Consider the following 20,737-nt stretch of genomic DNA (forward strand, 5'->3'; position numbering starts at 1 on the left):
ATTAAGTACATGGGTGCTAAGTTCTAACTAAACTATTGCAGAAGGGTTCACAAACTGAAAAGTATATAATACAAAGAGAGCTGACATACTTGATTGTGTCCTGAGTTTGCAGAGTACGCAAGTGGTGTTGAGGCATCAAGACAAGGAGATGCATATAGTTATGGGATCCTTGTATTGGAAATGTTCACAGGAAGAAGACCCACCGATGAAATGTTCAAAGACGGTCTGAAACTCCACGACTTTGTTAAGATGGCATTACCAGGAAGGCTTGCGCAGATTGTGGCCCCTGCGCTTCTCGCCACCCTTGAAGAAACAGCTCCTGCAGCAACCAGAAATGAAGTAAACTACATGCTTAGAGATCATAACAGTGAAACTGAAGCCGATGAGGAAAATATCAACTATGAGAACCTAAGCAAGGTGAACACACATGTGTGGAAGTGTATACATTCAATCCTTCAGATCGGACTGGCATGCTCGCAGGAATCACCAAAGAATAGAATGTCAATAAAGGATGTCGTCAGGGACTTACACCGTATACAAATGGCTTACACTGGTGTTGTGATCCATCGAGAGAGACCAAGAAGATAAACAACAGGTGCTTTAAATTTACTTCTTATAAGTTATGATGGTGCATTTAACTGATATGTTTTTTCTTCCAAATTTTAGTGTGTCATTGCCTAATCCTTATGTTCATTCTATAAATTTTAGTGTGGCATGGGAAGCGATACGAGAGTTGTGTAACTGTGGGAAGTTTTACTAGTACTGGAGATATCTAAGGGCAGCATGATGACCTGAACATCTACTTCCTGATGCTAAATTGTGCAAGTGCTCGAATTCGATTTCTATGTTTGGAGTTAGCTTGTTCTGTGGGTTTTTCCAGAGAGCAGATGGAGACTAGCAAATATTGTAGGCTTGTAGCTTAAGAATATGTAGCGTAATAATCGTGAATTCAGTCCCTATTTTATTACTCCAAGGCTTTTGTTAAACCAACTGAGCTAATCTTGGAAGTTTCAGATTAAGAAAATACGAAATCTTGTTAGGGAAAGGTTTGGACATCTTTTGGTAATTGCTCTTATGTAGCAGATGAAAGTTTGGCCAATATTCTTCTCCCTTTCCTCAAGTAATATAGACTAGCAGTGAGGTTTGGCAGAAGCGGAACTCACAAAATCTTTGCTTCCTGTGTGAAATGCAGATGGGGAACCTACCTAGTTTTGGACAATGTTAAAATCCGACAATCAGAATATCTAATGCGTGTTACTTAATATATAGTACAGATAACAAAAATGACAGCGAAAGTATACAACCCATGAAAAAATGAGCACAAATTGACGAGGATCAGTAAACTAATCATTATTGGCAACAATTTCACAAAATTCTGACAAAATGGTAAGGCATCCGAGAGAACTAACAGCAAGCATATAAACAGAGTTGCACAAGGATCAGGGTTTCAACAAATCTACATTATAAAGTATGGCTTCCGTATACGATAGTGAGATGCAACACTTAGACCTCTATTGATAGTACACCCTTGTATCAACAAATTTGCAGTGTACACAGTGATGCTGTACAGAAGAATTGTGGGAGTCGATGATGACACTGCCTTGAACAGACTAATCGCTCAGAATTGAAAGCTTGATATATGCCAATCCTACTATTTCCAACTAGTTGAAGGGATTCCCTGCTTTTGAAACCATTCAGGCATGTGAAACCTCTCATAAAGAACAGGTCTCACATCTTTCTGCAGCGACAGGTGCTTAAGCAGTGGAAGAAGAACATCCAAAAGCTGAAAAACAAACGGTGTGGGGGAAATGAAAAGAGATAAAGAGGCGACGAAGTGGAAGATGAGTGATAAAAAGTAAAGAGGTAATGAGTGTATAAAAGTTCACACGGTTGGATCTTCCTACCTGTGTGTCGTGTAATTGCCCAGCAGAAAATGGAATGCATGGAATTCCATTCAAAGGTTGCAACAAGAAACTGAAAGGGTTGTTGTCAACAAGAACAATTCGCCCCAAATCCTTTGATAGGCCAGATAGATCCTTTACATGCTCACGATATTCCCTGTATTGATTCATACAGCAGCATCAGAGGTTTTACCAATTACCAAACTTATTCTTAAGTCTTAACCAACAACACAGGACACGGGTAATTCCAACAAAATGTTCTAATAAGTACAGGAACCCCAGGGTCACCCTGAACTCTATGTTCTACAAATTGAGAAAAGGAGTAGAAGCAGAAAGGTTTGGCAACACAAAAAGTGTGTTAAGTGTGCAAGACTAGAAATGAAAATTTGTGATTTGTCAGCATCCTACACCGTCATTGAAGTGACTCCACAAAACATCCATAGGAACTTCTATGAGGCCATTAACAGCACAAGCAGTGACATTTTGATATCTTGGTTATGTCTGAATTTGTAAGCTTATAACTCGGTTGTATAGCTTCCATGATGCTCAACAGCATTACTATAAAGTACAAGATATGATATCTATGCTAAAACTGCTCCTCCCTTAATAAACTACATGAACTGAGCATAAGGTTTCAATGTCTGTAAGTGCTAAAGTAACCAAAATCTAAAGAAGCAATGTCAAGTAATCAATGACAGAAGAAACTCAAGTATATATAAAACTTGGGACGAAGTCTGCTAAAAGAGAGGCGACGTGCTTACAGAAAAAGATCAAACACAGAAAGTAGAACTTACGTGCTGGTTGTTGAAGGCCGATAAAGCCTAAAACTGAACCGGTTCTCTACATCTATTCTGTCAACAAGTGGTCTAGCATAACCTGTTACCATCGAAAACACTTACATTCCATAAAAGGAGACAAAAATGAAACACAAAACCGAAAAGGAATATGAAAAATCAAGAGCAAACAAACCTTCAAGTCCAGCAGTAAACAATACAAGATCAGCAAACCCATGAACTTGCTTCAAAAACTCATGCAACCCCGGCCGCTCAAAAACTGTAACATAATTCACCTTCGGTTTCCCATCACATTCCTTCAAAACCCACAAACAATCAACATCTCATATCAAACTCAACCGAAATTTAGCTGAATCAATTACACAATGACAAAATGAGTGCTAGTCAAGCAAAGAACCTTGTCAGAAGAAATACACTCGAGCTCAAACCACTTCATCCCACCTTCAGTCGCCTGAGTCCGAACCATCGCCGGCAAGCTGGCCGACTCGTACGCACACACCAGCGTCTCATCCAGGTCAAGCACCACCTGCAACCAACAATCAAAATCTAAACTTAACTTAACCGAAATTCGATACAATTATAAACATGTGATTGAAGTACCGTCAGCTTCTGCGGAGGATCGTCGGAGTCAGAATCGGGAGCATCGATTTCCACGGCGGCGGAGGAGTCGTGCTCGGGCAACTCGACAGCTGGCAACGACTTGAAGGAAACTTCGGAAGACGACGAAGAAGAGAGTAAAGGGTGGTGGCCGAGAGCTCTGACGACTTGAACGAAGATCTGGAACAGGAATCCGAGCCAGTTGAGCAGAGCCTTCCAGAGTTGCATAGTCTTCGGCGGCGAGTTGTACGCCACCTCGCTCTGAGTCAACTCGGCCATTTACAACAACAAGAGAGAAGTGATTGATTGGGGTTCGTTATAAAAGTAATAAGCTCTACAGAAGAAGACCAATCAGAAGCTCTCGCTGTCTCTCTGTTTCTTCTTGTTTCTTGTTTTCTCGCCGATGGTCGACAAGTCTAGGGGGGTTTTGCACGGGCCGACGCGCGTTTTGGCGCGTGGGGGTGGGGGTGTTTGAGGGAAGAGGGGGACACGCGCGGGAAGGGGAGGTGGAGTGAAAGTGAGAGAGGTGAAAATAAAGATAGCGCCAATCAGAAGAGACAATCTTTTCGACTTTAACACCGACGTTGGTTGTTATTAGGAGCTTAGATTATTCAGATATGGAGGACAGGAAGATGACATTTTTGTTTTCTTTTTTCTTTTTTTTCTTTTTTCTGTTCATGTTTGTGTGTAATATTATCTGGAATTTTATTTGCTTGTTTTATTCATGTGTATATTCTCTGTAGTTCAAGTACCGATTCCTTCTTATCCATGGTGTGTGTGTGAAAATTTGTAGTGTTTATGATGGAACAATGTCACAGGATCATTATCACAATGACTGCAATCTTTTTATGTCCGGAAGGATCCCACTGGAATTCCACTTCTACAATAGGGTAGATGAATTCTACTCTTGAACCCAAGTTCGACTTCCTTGATCTGTAATTTGCGTGAAACACCTGTAAATAGTGACTAATCTAACATACAACTCTAGAATTTAGAGTTTCAATATTCGAGAGCATTATAGAAGACTCAAGTTCAACTCTTCATTCATCTGAAAAAAGTGGTAAAGGGTTAAAATTTCAGAGTATGTAGTGGCAGGAGCAAGAAATGTGGAAGGAAAAAGACTAGTGTGGTGGTTGTCAATTTGGTGGAGAGAGGAATCAAAATAGAAAACAGCATCATACTACTACTGGAACTCTGTACTCATTGGCATCTCTAAAACCCGGATCAATGTGCCATTGATGTTTTTATTACATTGGTAATGATCTGGTCACTCATATTCTGTTCATGGAATTGCCAACCACCATGTGGGTGGAGCATTTTGTACAGTAAATTTATGGATGATTGGATATGTTAATCAGCATGATAATATGAACGAAGCATGTACAGAAACCAAAACTGCAATATGGAAGCGGCATCCCAGTCCTGTACTCGAACAATGCAGTGCAACTCACAAAGTGGTCTTCAAAACTGAGATATAAACAAAGCCACAAAGGGAATGCATTACCACACAAGTTTTAGAATGAACTCTATTCATATGAATAGGAAAGCCAGGGGTGCTCTAGTGCCTCCGTTGCACTTGGCCGTCTCTCAGGATTGATCTCGAGCAAGCTTTGGACAAAGTCAATGAAGCCAATATCAGTTACTTCCAGGTGTTGCTCCAGGGAGGAGTCCTCAGGGATTATGTATTCCAATTGGTTCGTCTCCTGAATGAAATTGCAGGCATTAGTCCACATGGATGGCCTCTTTTACAACCCACACAAAAGAAAGTATAGCTTCTTTTCTTTGTCTAAAATGATAAGTTAAATTGTCAAACAGCAAGATACTTTGCCTTCCGTATTATTCATGCAGGAATGTTTGAGGACACCATGACAATCTATAAAAATTCTACAGCTAAAAGTTAGATAAGGTTTGGAATATGAACCTCATTTATGTGGTAGAGATCTAATTCGTTTGTGAAGTACTTGTCTGTTTCCTGTCCTTTCACTAGCATATCCAGATCAATAGGACCAAGCATTCCAATGATACGTGCAAGGATGGTCACAATCCCATCATTTGGAAAGAGCACCTGAACAAATTGTAGACATTACAATCATCATCAACATCATCTCTATTTGCGTGTGAATCAGTGAATGTTCTGCTAGATAACTTTTTTTCAATTTTTCCCCCTAGGTGGTGGTAAACTAAAGAAAACATCATACCAAAGGTCCTAACAGTAATCAAGCATCTAGCATGGAATCAGTAATATACAGTAAAACTCAGCAAAATGGAAAAAAAAAAAGGGCTCCATATAATGAAAACCAAGCCAGAAAGGGACATACTTCTCCAGAACATAGCTCAGCCAAGATGCATCCAAGAGACCACATGTCAATCTTCTCGTCATATGAGAGCCCAAGCATGACTTCAGGAGCTCTGTAGGAACGAGATTGTACATATAGGCATAAGTTGTCTGTTCGAAAGCAACTGCTTCCGAGATCAATGACTTTTATCTCACATCTTCTGTAACTTTTGATGAGAATGTTCTCAGGCTTGAGATCGCAGTGAATAACACCCAGGTGATGCAAGTATTCCAATGCCTCTAAACATTGACGAGTTATGGCCTGTTAAGAGTGCACGGTTAAGTTCCATACTGGCTGTAGTACATCTTATAAAATTTTACAAGCAGCAGAAAGCTATGTTCATCAAATTAACATGTGCTTGAAGGTAGATGTAATCAAAATAAGTCACTTCTGCTGAGATATATCACGGCCACACAGAGGCATTCTAAGTTTCTAACAATCAAGACCACTGAAACTATGAGAAGATAGAGAGGAAGAGATAGCATAGTCAGACAAACCTGCAACCTCTTTAATGTAAAGTATGCTTCTCCACCAGATTCTCGACTGAACTTCTGAAATTCGTACAAATTCGCCTTGAGTAGTTCACAAACAATGAAGAGATGCTCCTGTTTTATAAAGCAGAAATTTAAGCACAATAAATAATTTTGTGATAGCATGCTATTGTAAAATTCCAACCAATCATAGCAGGAAAGATAAAGACAATAATCACCATTTACCCTGCCTGAGATAATAATTAACAAGTCATATTCAAATGAAGTAATCAGATTTCATTTTATGTTCTATCAAAAAGGTATACCTGGTGATAGAAGTAGTCATAAAGTCGCAGAATGTGGCGCTCATCTGCAGGGTCATACTTGTTTACAAACTTAAGAAGTTTGATCTCATCTAAACTTTGATCAAAAAAATCTTTATCATTTTTTATGATCTTTAGACAAACATCAACTCCTGTGTGAAGATCATGAGCCTGTACAACCCTACTGAAAGCAGCCGAACCCAAATATTCAGTTATATAATATCTGCCTGCAACTATGGTCTTTAGCACAATAGGCAGATCCTTGTTTGCTTCAAATCCGGTCCTGAAAATGGCACAACACACTATTAAAGCTGATAGATACAAATCAAGTACCAACAAACAAGTGCACGAGCTCAAAACCCTATGTAAAGATTCAAACATAGATACAGGAACACCCTCTCAAGCTAAGTGTTTTTTCCTGGTCATGGTGAATTTAGTTGTCAATGTCTTAATTGTGGTGACTTATTCTTAACTTGGTCTGTAAGGACATAAAAGTGCCAGTTTAATGGACATGCACACGGAGAATTCAGCTATGATTCAAACAAAGCTACAGAAAGCAAACTATACCCAACAAACCTGTTTTTCCTGTGTATGACTCTTAAATCGAAAACTTCATACTCATTCTCATCAGTGTTCTGCATAAAAACTTCATTACTGTCTTCATCAGTAGCAGCCTCAGGATCATGGGACTCTTCATTTACATCACTGTTTCCAACTTCAGAGCTGTCAATTCCATTCGGCCTAAGATCTTTCTCTGCAACCTTACCATGTAAATCAGAAGAACCTTTTTCCAACCAGCCATTTGTTGAACTCCTTTTAGGAGAGTAGCTAGAACTCTTCCTTCTTCTATTGGTGGAAGGAAAACCGCCGAAAACATCCAAATGACAATCATCCAAATTAGTTTCGTTCAACTTTTCACCAGCAGGCTCCTCCTCAGAGCCTCCTTCAAGCAGATGTTGCATTTCATATTGATAGTAGTTTGTCACATAGACACCTTTGGCATCTATGGAAGATATATTAGTAAGACATTTCTTGTCCAAGTAATCAACGCTTATTTTGGATGGAAATGCTTCAGATTTATAATGCAGATCCAGCGTGTCCTCGTTTTTCTTGTCAGTGTCTGAAGTCATGATGAACTTATCCTCAGTGGGACAGCCAAAGTAGTCTACCCCGTCAAAGCAAGGAGTCATGTAGTCTGCATCGTCTTTCTCATCATGCCCCAACAAGTCATTTTGCTTATCGAAATCATGGTAATTGCGTGCAGTGCCAAATTGTGAGAATCCATCAGATGAAGCCTTGGAACTGCCTGGAGATGTAGATCGAACTCCATATGGATTTGTAAAATCTGCAAAAGAGAAAAGGCTGATACTTCACTACCAACCAACACACAAAAAGCAACAGCAAGATCATCATCACAATTGGAATACTGAGACTCTAAAGCGCCTGAAGTCAATGAGTATTACAGGTGCTCTGTGCTTGGTTAATTTTCCAAACATGCATTGAAATGCAAATATCATCCAAAGATCAGAGACAAAAGGAGAAAAAGGGCAGGCAATTCTTCGTTTTAGAATTCCATCCAAGAAAGTTAAATAGATTCAGCAACAGAGTGGTACCATTTTTTATGTATCTTGAACATTCAAAAAGACTAAAAAAATAATAATTTCGATTGTTGAGAAGTGAGAATGTAGTACTGAACGGATTCAATTCAACATGATGAGAGTGATACTCACTATTCACTGATCACTAATGATGAAACATGCTTATAGCAATCAACAAGAAGCTAAATTCTGATGAAAAAGTCAACAACTTGAACTAACCTGAAGAGCACCTATTAGTAGTAGAAGACCCCAAACTCACAAACTCATCATCGCCGGAACTCGATCGCGAGCTCGACACTTCAACCACACCTAAAACCTTCGATCTCTGAAAACTCGACCGAATCCTCACCGGCGGCAGAGGAGGAGCCATCGGAAACAAGAATTTCTCATAGTCAAACGAACCCAGATCGCCCTTTTCAATCATATCCTCTCTCAGAGCCGACTCCGCCTCTGAAAAGCCGTGTTTCTTCAGAAACTCGAGCACTGCCTCGACCTCCATGGACGTGGAAACTCAGGGAAGGAGTGGCAAGGAAGTAATATATGGAAGTGGGAGGGGCAGAAGTGGAAACTAAGACATGGTTCCGGGTTTGCATGCTTGTAAGGGAAACAGAGAGGTATAGAGTTCTCTTCTGTAAATCCGAACAGAAGGGTGGTGCTGTGGTGTCTCTCACCAACTTTGAAAAGTGAAGGGCTTTGGGTTTCTCGGGGTTTTTGGTTTGGGTGGGCCCGTCTATCGCTTCGGTCGTACACGTGGCGTGATGAGGATCCTACAAGTGGAAAATGGTGGAAATGAATTTTCTATTTTAGTACCGTAACGGGTGGGAAGTCACATTTGGTCGTTTTTTGGGACCATTTAGAATTTACTTTCTTATAATTTTGTCACTTAATAATCTTCCATGAACTTTTTTTTTCTTTCCTTTTTCTTTATGGTCAATGCTTTAGTACTTTAGATACTAATGAATGAAAAAAGTGAAAGAAAGGAAATCTTGCTACTAGCTACGCAAGTTTTTTTATGCGAACAAATTTAGATTTGGTTATTATTTGACAGTAAAATGTAGCGATAAACATATAAATTGATTTGATTGATATCTGATTTGGTGACGGACTTACGTTAAAGAATTAAGTTTTGAGTGTAGAGATGTTTGTGGAGGAAACAAAGTTCAACATGATAGATTTGAATAAATAGGATTGGATTTCCTAATTCCCTTTGTCCGCGCATGAGAAGATTTTTTTATTTTTTTAACAGACATGAGGAGATTTTGATTAAGGTGTTTAGGGATTTCTGATTTGTTGACATGATTACTTATAAGTCCCACAAAATTAAATAAGGATGATTCATTCTCGTCACATTTAGAGTCATTTGCTTCTTAAGCAAAATGTGGACCAACTTCAAATAATACACCAAGTACAATTGAATATAGGTGCTAGCTTCAATAATCTATGGCCCAGTTTGGTATTGAGTTTTAGAGATTAAAATCACTTATAATCACCATTTTAGATAGATTTTCTGTTTAATAAAATCTTAAAACGTGCTTATCTAGAACTTTTTAGTTTAAATAACCACAATTTTAGAAAACAGGTTGGGGGTTACTTATTTAAAACTGAGTTTTTAAACCACAATACCAAACTTTTTAGTTTATATCATCATACAATGAATTATATATTTTGTTCAAATATGTTGAGTCTAGCTAATGACATTATGTATCTTAATCCAAACTATGTAGTAAAGGAAATATGCATTTGATGGTTGGTTTGCACTTTTCTTACATAAATGATTTTGAACAGAATTGCTTAGAGGTAACGTATGATTAATTACCTAAAGTAGTTAGCTTTAAAAATGCGGTTTACTAGATAGTTTGGGTGGAAAGAAATATCAAAATTTACTAATTTACCAATTTATCCGCTTACCACACAAGGTGACAATGTTGTTAACTTGTTACGTGAGATTGAGTAGGATTTGACAATATGAATGTGAACTCATGAATCATCTGGTAAATATGATTCAATTATAAGAAGACGATCGAAAATTTCTAATCGCGTCATTGTTTTTGTGAATAAATGCTTAAAATGAATACCGAATGTCAATGATGTAAAACGTTTTGATTGAGTTGGGGATACCTGGCTAGCTTCTCTAATGCAACTGGTCCAAAAAAGTTAATTTGTTGTGGGGAAGAAGCTAGGATCCAATTGTGTTACCGGTATAACCTACTTTTCATATGGAGGCCATGAAATGAGTAAACACGACCCACCGCCGATCATCATCATGGTTGTTCCTCCGTCCCTAATTGTGGACACACACACACACAGACAGCTTTAGTTTTTCACTTTCTGGCTTTCCTTCTTTTTTCCATGTGCTATATCTCGATCACACAGTAAAAGGATGATCATAATAATCAAACCATAGCTAGCTTCCATCTTCACCTGTCTCCTTCCATTATTCGATCTCTTTTCTTTGTTTTGCTTCGTATGTTTTTGAAATTTGAATCGATCAACTGCAACAGCCCGTTGGGAATAATTAGCCACAGTGCATAGTTTATATGTATTATGCTTGATATGTTTGAAGTCAGAGTGGCATATTTCGAGCATCTTTGATCTTTCTTTAGCTGATGGCTGTGGAATATATATACCCAAAACAAAAGACAAATGGAGTAGTTGAATGTTTCCAAAACCCAATTTAAAAGTCCTAAACAAACTTCTGGAATAGAACTAACATAATGATAGCTACAAGCCTACAACTATACAATTAGAAGTTAATGAGACTACCATAATAGCTAATTATAATTCTGGGTATTCTAGATCTTAAGTCTGTTGGCTAAATAATTATTTCTGTACTCTAGCTGGTGTACGTCATTCATTCTTTTGGATCAGATAGAAGCAAACATGGGCAGGTTAGAAGTTAGAATCACTGACATTAATGATTAACGCTTGAGATATAATGCTGGATTAATTTAGCAATACTCTTGAATACTATATAATAAGGAGTTTGGAATTTGGAGATGATTTTTCCCTTCTATTTTAATTATTAAGATCTGACAAATGAGACAGGAACATAGTAATATTTCTGCAGGAGAGAAAAGCTTGGTTTCTGATTTTCTCCCTTAATTTTCCTTGAAAAAGGCTAAGGGATCATTATATATAAACACATGCAGTGTAGAGAAGCCACAGAAGCATATATATGAAATATATGAAATTCATAATGCTTGCTTATAATAAACATGCATGTGCTGAGGCTGCTGAGCCCTGAACCTCTGTTTTGATTCAAAATCATAGTGCCCAGACAATGCTGCATGCAGCTGATGTACTTGGAATTATTGTATTTTCGGTTCAGCATAATCACACAATGCCGCCGGTATATACACGTATAATACTTGTATTTTATGTATCTGTGTACTTGAATACTAGCTAGGATAGACTAGGGTTTCGAAAGATATCTCAGGATCTCTTATGGTTATGGGTAAGGTAATGTGTGGTTTCAAGTTTCTCTGAAGAAGAAGGAAGAGAACAAAGAAACATTAAACACGTAAATACGAAAATACGGGAAAGGACAAAATAGTATTTTAGCGGCACTGAAATTGGAACTGTCATCTGATGAAGATTCGCCCAGAAATAAATGCAGAGGTGGGTGGGTCCCTGTAGCTGTAAAACTCGAAGCTTTGTGTAAGCGTGACATGTGAACTCGTTTGGTCAGTTGGTTCCCGCGTGTTTGAATATTATTATTGGGCTACGCTGAAGGTGATCATCCAATAGATTTTGGGCCTCACTAATGGATAGGCCCGATAATTATATTTTTGGTGCTTCTAGGGTTTAGGGAGGTGGTTTACCTAATTGATCTAGGGAATCTTGAGGGGATGATGAGAAACTGCACATATGAGAGATGTGGGTGGGGTTTTGAAGGTGTTATTGATGATTGTGGGAGTTGTGGGAAAGAGGGAAAGATATGAAAGCTAATTAGATGATGAAAAAGTGAATGTGTATGAGGTCCGTGACGAATGATTAATTAGAGATGATTATGTTTTTTAATGTGAAACGTATTGAGTGAAGACATCATGTTTTAGCCGCTAGAATCAGGGATGGTGATTTAGTGGTAGGGGGCGGCAAAGTTGCAAATTGTTTGATACATCGCATTCATACATTTCTAATTGATGTGACGAGAATTATAACTTTGAAAGGTTTTACCAAGATATCAAGAACCGATGCTAGTTCAATTTAATACACATTCAGCTAATTCAGTCCGGTTCAGATCAACTGGTTGATTCGGGTTTGACTCTCCTTATACCAGAAAGAAACGAAACTCATGGTTTAGTGGGTGTAGCTGAATCAAGAGGCAACTAAAAGTGGAGGAACACTATCAAAAACACAGTAATGAATTCTCAACTTATTGCAAACCCAGACCCCCCCCAGACCCCCACCCTCAAAATAATGACACAGAAAAGTGAGGATTGGTCAAAATCATGAAGAACTAGGTTCCCCACTAGCTTAAAACCAAATAAGTTCCCATTTTTGGTATAGAAATTAAATAGCGTCAACAACTAGGCCACTGAGCCACCCACCCAAGTGACCCAACATTGTTCATGTTTCATCACTTTAATCTCTCTCTCTCTTTTTTCTTTCCAAACCTCCATCATATAATTCTTCTTTACCTGGAAAAGAAATAGAGACTTTTCTTCTTCCACAGTCCAAGGATCACCTCAAATGTCTGGTACATAGTCATACGCATCTCCTACTAAGGAATAGGAATCTCCACACACATGCATCCTCAAATCAAATTATTAAAGTTGTTGCGTTATAAAGTTGAAAAATGTTGAAGCTTTGCACCATTTATGGAATAGGAGAAGATTCGAGTTGGTTTGATTTGGTTTTCTGATCTCTTATTGTGGTGGTAAAGTGGAGGGTTCAATATGTCCGTTGCTTTTCAAAGTTGCATGTCATGGTGGCCTATCATGCTTAACGCTTTTACGTTATTTTCAAACTTCCTTAAATTTATGTCATGTATCGATATTATTATGTATTTTTTGTCGTTATATGCTATTTTTTTTTCTCTTATAAAAATCATATTGCAATATTGAGTACATTTTACCCATTACTATTTGGTTTAGTTGCATAGTCTCATTTTTAGTAAATGAGAGGACGTGAGTTTGACTCATAAAATTTTAATTTACCTGATATAAAAAAAAATATTGAGTACATTTTGCTATGATCAGAATATATGATAATCTTTCACACTTTATTGTAAAATCTATATCATATCTCATGGAGAGATAAGTTTACAGCTAGTGTCATATAAAGGCACAAACAGATGACACTTGTTGAACAATGAATACAACTAGCTCATATATGATGGGTGATGATATGATCATTGATTACAATTCAAAACTATAATGCATAGTTCTGATCGAGCGATTATGATTGAAAAGGAAATTAATGAAGGAAATCATATCGAACCAGCTTTATGAGACAAGCATGTTCAATCATGGTCCCAAAGAGTTTTCAATTCCTAATTGAGAAGGACGTTGAACAAATTCGTGGCTACTCCAGATTAATCACCCCCTAGCGACAACTTGTCACATAGTTAGAAGCTTCATTTCATTCATCTAGCTAAATCGATCCTCGAGCAGTTTCAAGGTACCAGGGAACATTACTTCGACCTTAAAGCTCATACATGAATTAATACACAGTTTTAAGCAGAGTTTAACGAGTTTTTATCAGGGAACAAGGATGGAATCGAAGATAATGAAAGAATATGTGCTTTGATAAGTCATAAGTATGTGAAATATATAGAACATTCATTTTGCACACAACTTACAACTAAAACCCAATTTGCAAATTTGGTTCTTATTTACTTCAGATAATACTTTCTCCTTAATTCCTCTTGCACACAACTTACAACTATCACAAAAAGACTTTCTCTGATAAAAAAAAAAAAAGACTTTCTCTTGTTTACTCATTACTCGATGGAGAAAACGCACCATGGGAAAATAGGAAATTGAGTATAAAGCGCGGCGTAGAAAGAAAATGGAGATGGTCGATGGCCATAAACAAATGAAGTCAAATCCCATCACTTTATATCAATCCATGGAAAAGCTTCATTATTCAGAAATGGTGCATGCAATGATGCCCAGAAGTTTTCAACCCAGTAAGTGAGAGTAGTGTTGACTAAATAAATATCGAACAAACCGTTTAGGACATCTAGAATTTACGATGTTTACCTAGTCAAGTATTACTATTAAATAAATAAAAAATAACTAAGTGTGATATTAGTCTTACTTTACTTGACTATATCCACTCTCCTGCACTTGTGTTTTGGCAGCTTCGAGTTAGGTGGTTAAACTACCTATACAAGATCTCTATAATAATTTTTAAATCTTCTCACATATTCAGATAATGAAATAGGGTAGCAGATGCTTTAGCTAATCACGGAACATCTCTGTCTGAGCATATATGGTAGGATGTGCAGAGGCAGAACCAGGAAATACAAATGATGGGGGCCGATATAAAAGAGGTTATTGAAAAAAAAAACATAATATATAATATAATAAAGTTTTTAAATAGGGTTATACATTAAAAATAGACTCGTCGCTCCTACATATCGTGAAAGTCATCAATAATCGAGTCATCAATGATCAATTTCATAGCAGCATATTTGTATAATCGAGTCATCAATAATCAATTTCATAACAGCATATTCGTATAATCGAGTCATCAATAATCAATAATCAAACTCTATTGTTTCAGTTGTATCGAATCTTATTCGTTGCATATCAAGAAGATGTATTTGTAGTCTCTCAATTGATTTTGAACATATTTGTACAAATATGCTACTATGAGTTTGATTATTTATAGAAGACAATGTTAATTGGTGGGGTGAGGTAGAAGTATAATTGTATTAGGAATATGTTAATATAAAACTTTTATTATTCTTTATTGGACTAAACAATTAATTTTCCTAGAAAGAGAAAGTTTTTATTATTTTTATTAGCTAGTAAACCAAACCAATCTAGAGAACTGGGGTGCCAGTATAGGTAAAACTTCTAAATTAGTTAGACTCCAAACACCAAATGCATATAAAATCATAAATCTGGGGGGTGCCATGACACCCCTTGGTCTCTATGTACCTCCGCCAGTGAGGATGTGCCTCCTTTATTTATCTTGTCTTATTATGAGCGTGATCTTTTGGGTCTGCTAAATTTTAGGTTTCGTTAATTCGTTTGTTTTTGTTATACTGGTTTGTTTTCTTGATATTATATGATTTTTGTACTATATGGCTGACATTGGCCTAGTTCTCCAGCTTATTGTACATTTTTTTTAAATAAATTTTCGTAGGAGGATGATATTAGTCTCTCTACGCTTAACTAAAAAAAAAGTCTAACAAAATAGTTGAAAAAAAAGGTGTAACAAAATAGTTGATCTATCACCGGTATCATAATGTACTAAGTGGCATTCGATCGAGGGAGACATATTACGGATCATGTAATTGAAAAGTTAGAGAAGTTTCTTTGCTGTGGTGTATTCCATTTGGAGATTCTATACACACATGAGATATTTCATGAGTCCAGATTCCCTTCTTTTCCATCTCTATCACAAAAAAGAAAAAATAAATAGAATTTTAGTTAGAGCTTTGGGAGGAAGTGTGGAACTGAGAATGTAGGTCTCTTTGGCTCTGGGGAGGGTAACAACTACGCGTATTTGAAAACGACACTGGCTTTCCACATTTCTCTAGTGATAATGACAGCACAGTCGAAGCCATGGGCGGGTTTTATTAGCTAGAAAATATATATGATTTTTCTCTTTCATATATATAGAAGAACTTGTCGGTAGAATCTTAGAACAATTTAGAGTGCGGCTAAGTAAATTTAAAGATCTCAGTAACGAACTCAACAATTTATGCTCTTGTATAATCACACGATTAAGCTATTTCATTTCAGCGAAATTCGTCAATATTTTCTAGAATTTATACCAATTCAATATACTTTTACTTAATTACTGTGGCCATTTGACACACTTCCTTGTTACTTTATTATTAGTATCAACACTTGCAATTTTTCAGTGAACCGGCTACTGTGATTTTCCATCAGTTTGCTTGTTCAGTTGTTCTTCATTGTTCCGATCAACCCTAAGCTTAATATTGTCACGGCCAGCTTCTGCAGTAGTGCTGTTTGAAACTGGAGGGATCCTCCATCGATGATGATGAAGGTGGCTGGAAAAAAAACAAAAAAAGAAGAAGAAGGGTCTAGTTCACAGACCTTTATCGTAAAAGGCTGAAGTACTGGGAAAGGCTTGGCAAAGGAAAGGGTCCAACAAATAAGGTAGAAACAAAAACACACATCAAATCAGACACTGTTTCTGGGTAAGTCTGGACGGAGGTTCTTCCCTCCACACGGTGAACATTCACTGGATTAACGCCGTTAACGAATTGAAAAAGTAAAAAACAGAAAGCGAATAACAGTGATGCCTTCCACCGCTCTTTCTCTGCAACTCGTCGATCTTCCTCAACTCTTTCTCTGCTTCTCCTTCCATCATCTCTTCACCATCAAGAGAGATACTCAAATATCAAAATTAAAGTTGTATGGTTCTTATTAGTTCCTCTGTCATCTCTTCACCACCAAAAAAGAAACATGCATCGCTTAAACCCAATATCCAAGAAAAAAAAAAAAAATTAGTTTTGGCGTTTTGGGTATCAATCCAAGATCTTCAATGGGGTTGGCCTGACCCCCACTATCCATATCAACCCAGCAACGTAAATGGGTAATTCAAGATGGTATCTGACTATCAGCTGGCGTGTTCATGTGCAGGAAAAAGAGGAAAGAAGAAGAAAATAACAGAAGCAAGGTCGAGAAGAAGAAGTTCATTAAAGATAAGGATGCCTGAATTTGAAGAAATTATACAACTTCAAATCTGGAATTTACTACCTTCAATTCAACCCAATATGACCTGTGTTTCTTTTCTCGTTTTGCTGACGGAACGTGAAGGAAGAGTTAGTCAAAATTTAGTCAAGATTTACCACGTGAGGGTGGAGGGAAGAATTTTCGAAGTCCGGAAGCGTTTAGGTCATGAGAGCATTTTCACCGATGCGCCGATTAGACGACTGATCGGTTAATTTCTTCTATTTTCCAATGCACCGGGCATTAATTATTAATTGCCCGATTGATTAATGGGTCCTACGTGAATAGTGATTGCCTAGGCAATCCGATTGCTCATAATTGCCCATCGTTTTGCCTGACCAATTTGGTGGGCTCCATTTTCTTCTCGTATCTATTTTACAACGGGTAAACCTTGGCACCTATGTATCGGAAACAACAGCTTAATTATGGCCGTTGGATTAGGATCTAACGGGTATTATTAAATAGCAACAGTAATTCTTTTGTCAATTTAAAAAATCACAATATTTTTTTCTTTAAAAAGTTACATCACTCCCTGTAATTTCTCATAATTTCTGGCACCTAAATTTTCAAAAGTTTCTCCCAATCTTCTTCCTTCATCGATTTATTTTCCATTGATTAAGTTTTATCAAAGATAATTAATATTTTGTGATTAATCTTGTTTATCAAATTATAAGTTTAACGTTTTCAGTCTAAATTATTCAAAATTGTATTATGAATAGTGAATTAGCATGCAAATTGTATTCAATTGATGCATTGTCAAAATGAGAGCAAGTTATCAATTTCAGATGAATAGTGAATTAGCACTGCCAATTCAATTGGCAAATCAGCAATTACCCTTGCCCAACGGGTGCAATTACTCTGAGGAAGATGTTGGGATATAAATCTCACATCGGGAATATGAACATTACTTGTGGGTTTATAAGGGTTTGAGCCTTTCCACCTATTACCAATTGGTTTTGGATATGAACCCCATACTACTTTATCATGGTATCAGAACGGGTTACCCACGTCCACGTGTGAAGCCCAATGGCTACACGAACTCCATGTCAACCCCAAATGTTATCCACGTGTTAGGTTTGACCCAATGGCCACACGAACTCCACGTCAATCCTAAATGTTGTCCACGTGTTAGGCTTTAAGATTCGTCACATGTGCTGAGGTGTGTTGAGATAGAACTCTCACATCGAGAATATGAGACATTGTATGTGAATTTATAAGGATTTGGGTCTCTCACCCATTACCAATTGGTTTTGAAAAACCTTTGATGTTGGGTAGGGGTCAATTCCAGCGAGTGCTCGCTCTCCTTGGATTAAACTTGCAAATGAAAAAAGAAAAAGAAAATTTTAGGGTTTGATATTGTGGAGGGGAGGATCATGAGTGATATGTATGTGTATGGTGGTACGTTGTTGTAGCTAGCTAGGGTTTGATTCTCGTCCCCATCACACTTTACTCTCTAATGTCTATCACTCTCAGACAGAGAATAGTACTGTAATGGAAATTGACTTGTGTTAAATCCCATGCTGACCGCTGAGGTCCAAAACAAACCAAGCAAGACAGCAAAGCTTAGTTTCTGGAATGGGAATCTCAATGATCTCATCAGTTGCTAGCTTTTCTGATTTAAAACAGACCGACCCCATGAACACATCTCTTCACCGACTGATTCAACCCAGAAATCTCAATTCATTGATTAGTATGTGTATTATTTTTCACTAGTCTATTTTCATAGAAATAATTTATCGATCCGGTGATGAAAAGCCCAAGAACATATGAGGTAGCTACGCGTGGTGTCGATCTTTTAATGGTCTGAGAATAATCTTGTTTGAGTTGAGATGGATAACGAAGTGATGCAAAACCTTAGCATGTTATTATTCTTTTGGTGATCAGTTGATAACACTTCACTCTCACGTCCCTTCTTTCTTTCGTTTATCTTTTTATCGATTCGAATACTCTTTTTATTATCATTGAACCATTTTAATAAACATCTTGTAAAACTTACACGCAAACAAAGAGCTAATACACGTTTTTCTGTTACAATATACTAATAGGCAAGCGAAAGTTCTTGTATGCACCTTTATGTAAGTAAACCGAGAGTTAATATGCAATCTCAACCGTACATCTAATCTAGTCATTGATTTGGCACTAACCATCATTTTAACGTCGTTAAGGATAAAGTAAAAGTAGGAGCCGGTAAACACATAAACTAAATTGGAGAAATCTGAAAATAGAACACTGAATAAGGGTGTGGAGATCACGCCAGGATGTCGTGGCTCAGCCACAGAGTCCGACGATAGAGCGGCCGATTCTCCTCTCCAAACAAAGCCAAAACCGCCACCAGACCAGCCTTCTTTGGAGCACTGAAGCTCAGACTCGTGGCTGAATTGATTTGCAAAGGTAAATAAGAAATTGGGTTTGGTATTAAATGATTTGAATCAGAGGGTAATTGGTTCTAATTTGTTCTCGTTTATCAGACCCCAATTTTCCCACCAAATAGAATTAATTGATCAAGCAAGACTGATGAATTTCATGAGGATGAGGGTTGGGCAAGAAGAAATTGGAAACATGAAACCCTATAAATGAAAATTGAGGAATTGAAAGGTTGAGGAATCTGAGGGTTGAGAAGGAAGAAGAAACAAATATGGAATTGAGGAAGTTCGGGGAGGATGAAGAAGCAGATCTGGAATTGAGGAAGGTCGGGAGGATGAAGATGAAGATCTGGATAGAGAGGCTGGGTTTTGGAGGCAGAGAGATGGAGAGCTGGGTTATGGAGGCAAGCAGTGGCGTAGCCAGAATTTATTTATAGGAGGGTCAAAAGTTAAGTGGATATTAGATATTAAACAATAAATTAATCGCAAAATAACTTATTTAATTTGTGCATAGTTTTCACTTCTCATACATAACAAACCATTCTAAAACATTCAAAAACCTAAAAATTAGGTTCAAGAATAGGCTCATAACATTAACATTGATTCTTGCGGTTGCAACTGCTGCAGTAGATAATTGTGCTGGTGTAGTAGATACAAAATGTGATTCTATATTTTCTTTTGGTAAAAAATTACCAACTAGTTTAATAAGGTTTTGCCCAAAAATTTATATATTAAAAAAACAAAAATCATGGTGTAAGTTTTTGTCGCATGGGTGGGGAAAGTCTGGTCCAAAGTAAGACTATACTTGAAAGACAATACAAAAGACAATTAATTAATATTTTAAAACAATTGGTGGCAGAATCGGGCAGTATTTATATAAAGTATAATATATTTGCCCCAGCCAATCAACAGCTACCAAAGAAAAACAGCTGCGCCTGAAATGTCAGAGGGTTCAATTGAACCCTCTCGCCCCATTGTAGCTACGCCCCTGGAGGCAAGGGAGATGGAGAGATACGCAGAGCAGAAGGTTTTTACTGCACATTTTGGTTTTTATTATTTTTTATTACTAACAGACGTTTGCTATCTGTTAATGGTTCAAGTGCACCAGTGCATTGAATCCGCTCTGATAGACAAGTAGTCAAGAATGTGTATAATGAAATGCGTGATAGAACTACTCACTAATCATATCATGCTCACTAATCGTAAAATTATTAGTTTTAATATAAAGTTCTTCGACTGTATTCAACTGTATCTAAAAAGACTAAGAGAGTAATTATCTGTGACGTATATTCTTAATATTAATGTCGATGACTAAATTTTTTTTAGAATCCATGCATGATTAAAATGAATGAAGAGGATATGTTCATATTCACAGCAATTAGCTATCTAGCATCACCATCTACGAGTTTAACCTCAAATTATCATAGTCATGAAGAAAAAGTATCCACAGTAAATAAACAACCCGTTGAAATTTTG

At 37.3% G+C, this 20,737-nt stretch overlaps 3 protein-coding genes across 4 annotated transcripts in view; 1 reads left to right on the forward strand and 2 right to left on the reverse strand.

The window, feature by feature from the left end:
- LOC101299142 (LRR receptor-like serine/threonine-protein kinase EFR-like) overlaps window positions 1-744 on the forward strand; it is a 3,537-nt gene extending 2,793 nt beyond the window's left edge. Inside the window, exon 2 of the mRNA XM_004308889.1 lies at window positions 113-744. Within this exon, the coding sequence (XP_004308937.1) occupies window positions 113-588 (476 nt within the window). The 3' untranslated portion in view covers window positions 589-744. The remainder of the gene's footprint in view (window positions 1-112) is intronic.
- Window positions 745-1,319: 575 nt separating this feature from the next.
- LOC101308026 (carboxy-terminal domain RNA polymerase II polypeptide A small phosphatase 1-like) lies at window positions 1,320-3,714 on the reverse strand. 2 transcript variants are annotated; one of them, XM_004307616.1, is made up of 6 exons: window positions 3,296-3,707; window positions 3,093-3,221; window positions 2,871-2,991; window positions 2,696-2,777; window positions 1,905-2,058; window positions 1,320-1,783 (listed from the first exon to the last, which is right to left on the reverse strand). In XM_004307616.1, the coding sequence occupies exons 1-6, from the start codon at window positions 3,569-3,571 to the stop codon at window positions 1,652-1,654; spliced, it is 894 nt and encodes a 297-aa protein (XP_004307664.1). In that variant the 5' UTR covers window positions 3,572-3,707; the 3' UTR covers window positions 1,320-1,651. The 2 variants fall into 2 exon arrangements, with proteins under 2 accessions (XP_004307664.1, XP_004307663.1); XM_004307615.1 differs by having other exon boundaries at window positions 1,328-2,058; window positions 3,296-3,714.
- Window positions 3,715-4,252: 538 nt separating this feature from the next.
- Window positions 4,253-8,670, reverse strand: LOC101305008 (titin-like). The gene is made up of 7 exons (XM_004307604.1): window positions 8,239-8,670; window positions 6,998-7,766; window positions 6,425-6,704; window positions 6,126-6,233; window positions 5,611-5,889; window positions 5,214-5,357; window positions 4,253-4,995 (listed from the first exon to the last, which is right to left on the reverse strand). Exons 1-7 carry the CDS (start codon window positions 8,516-8,518, stop codon window positions 4,819-4,821), a joined length of 2,037 nt encoding a protein of 678 aa, XP_004307652.1. The 5' UTR covers window positions 8,519-8,670; the 3' UTR covers window positions 4,253-4,818.
- Window positions 8,671-20,737: the final 12,067 nt, after the last annotated feature.

Source organism: Fragaria vesca, linkage group LG7 (genome assembly GCF_000184155.1).
Source record: "Fragaria vesca subsp. vesca linkage group LG7, FraVesHawaii_1.0, whole genome shotgun sequence".
In the NCBI taxonomy this organism is placed as follows: Eukaryota; Viridiplantae; Streptophyta; class Magnoliopsida; order Rosales; family Rosaceae; genus Fragaria; species Fragaria vesca.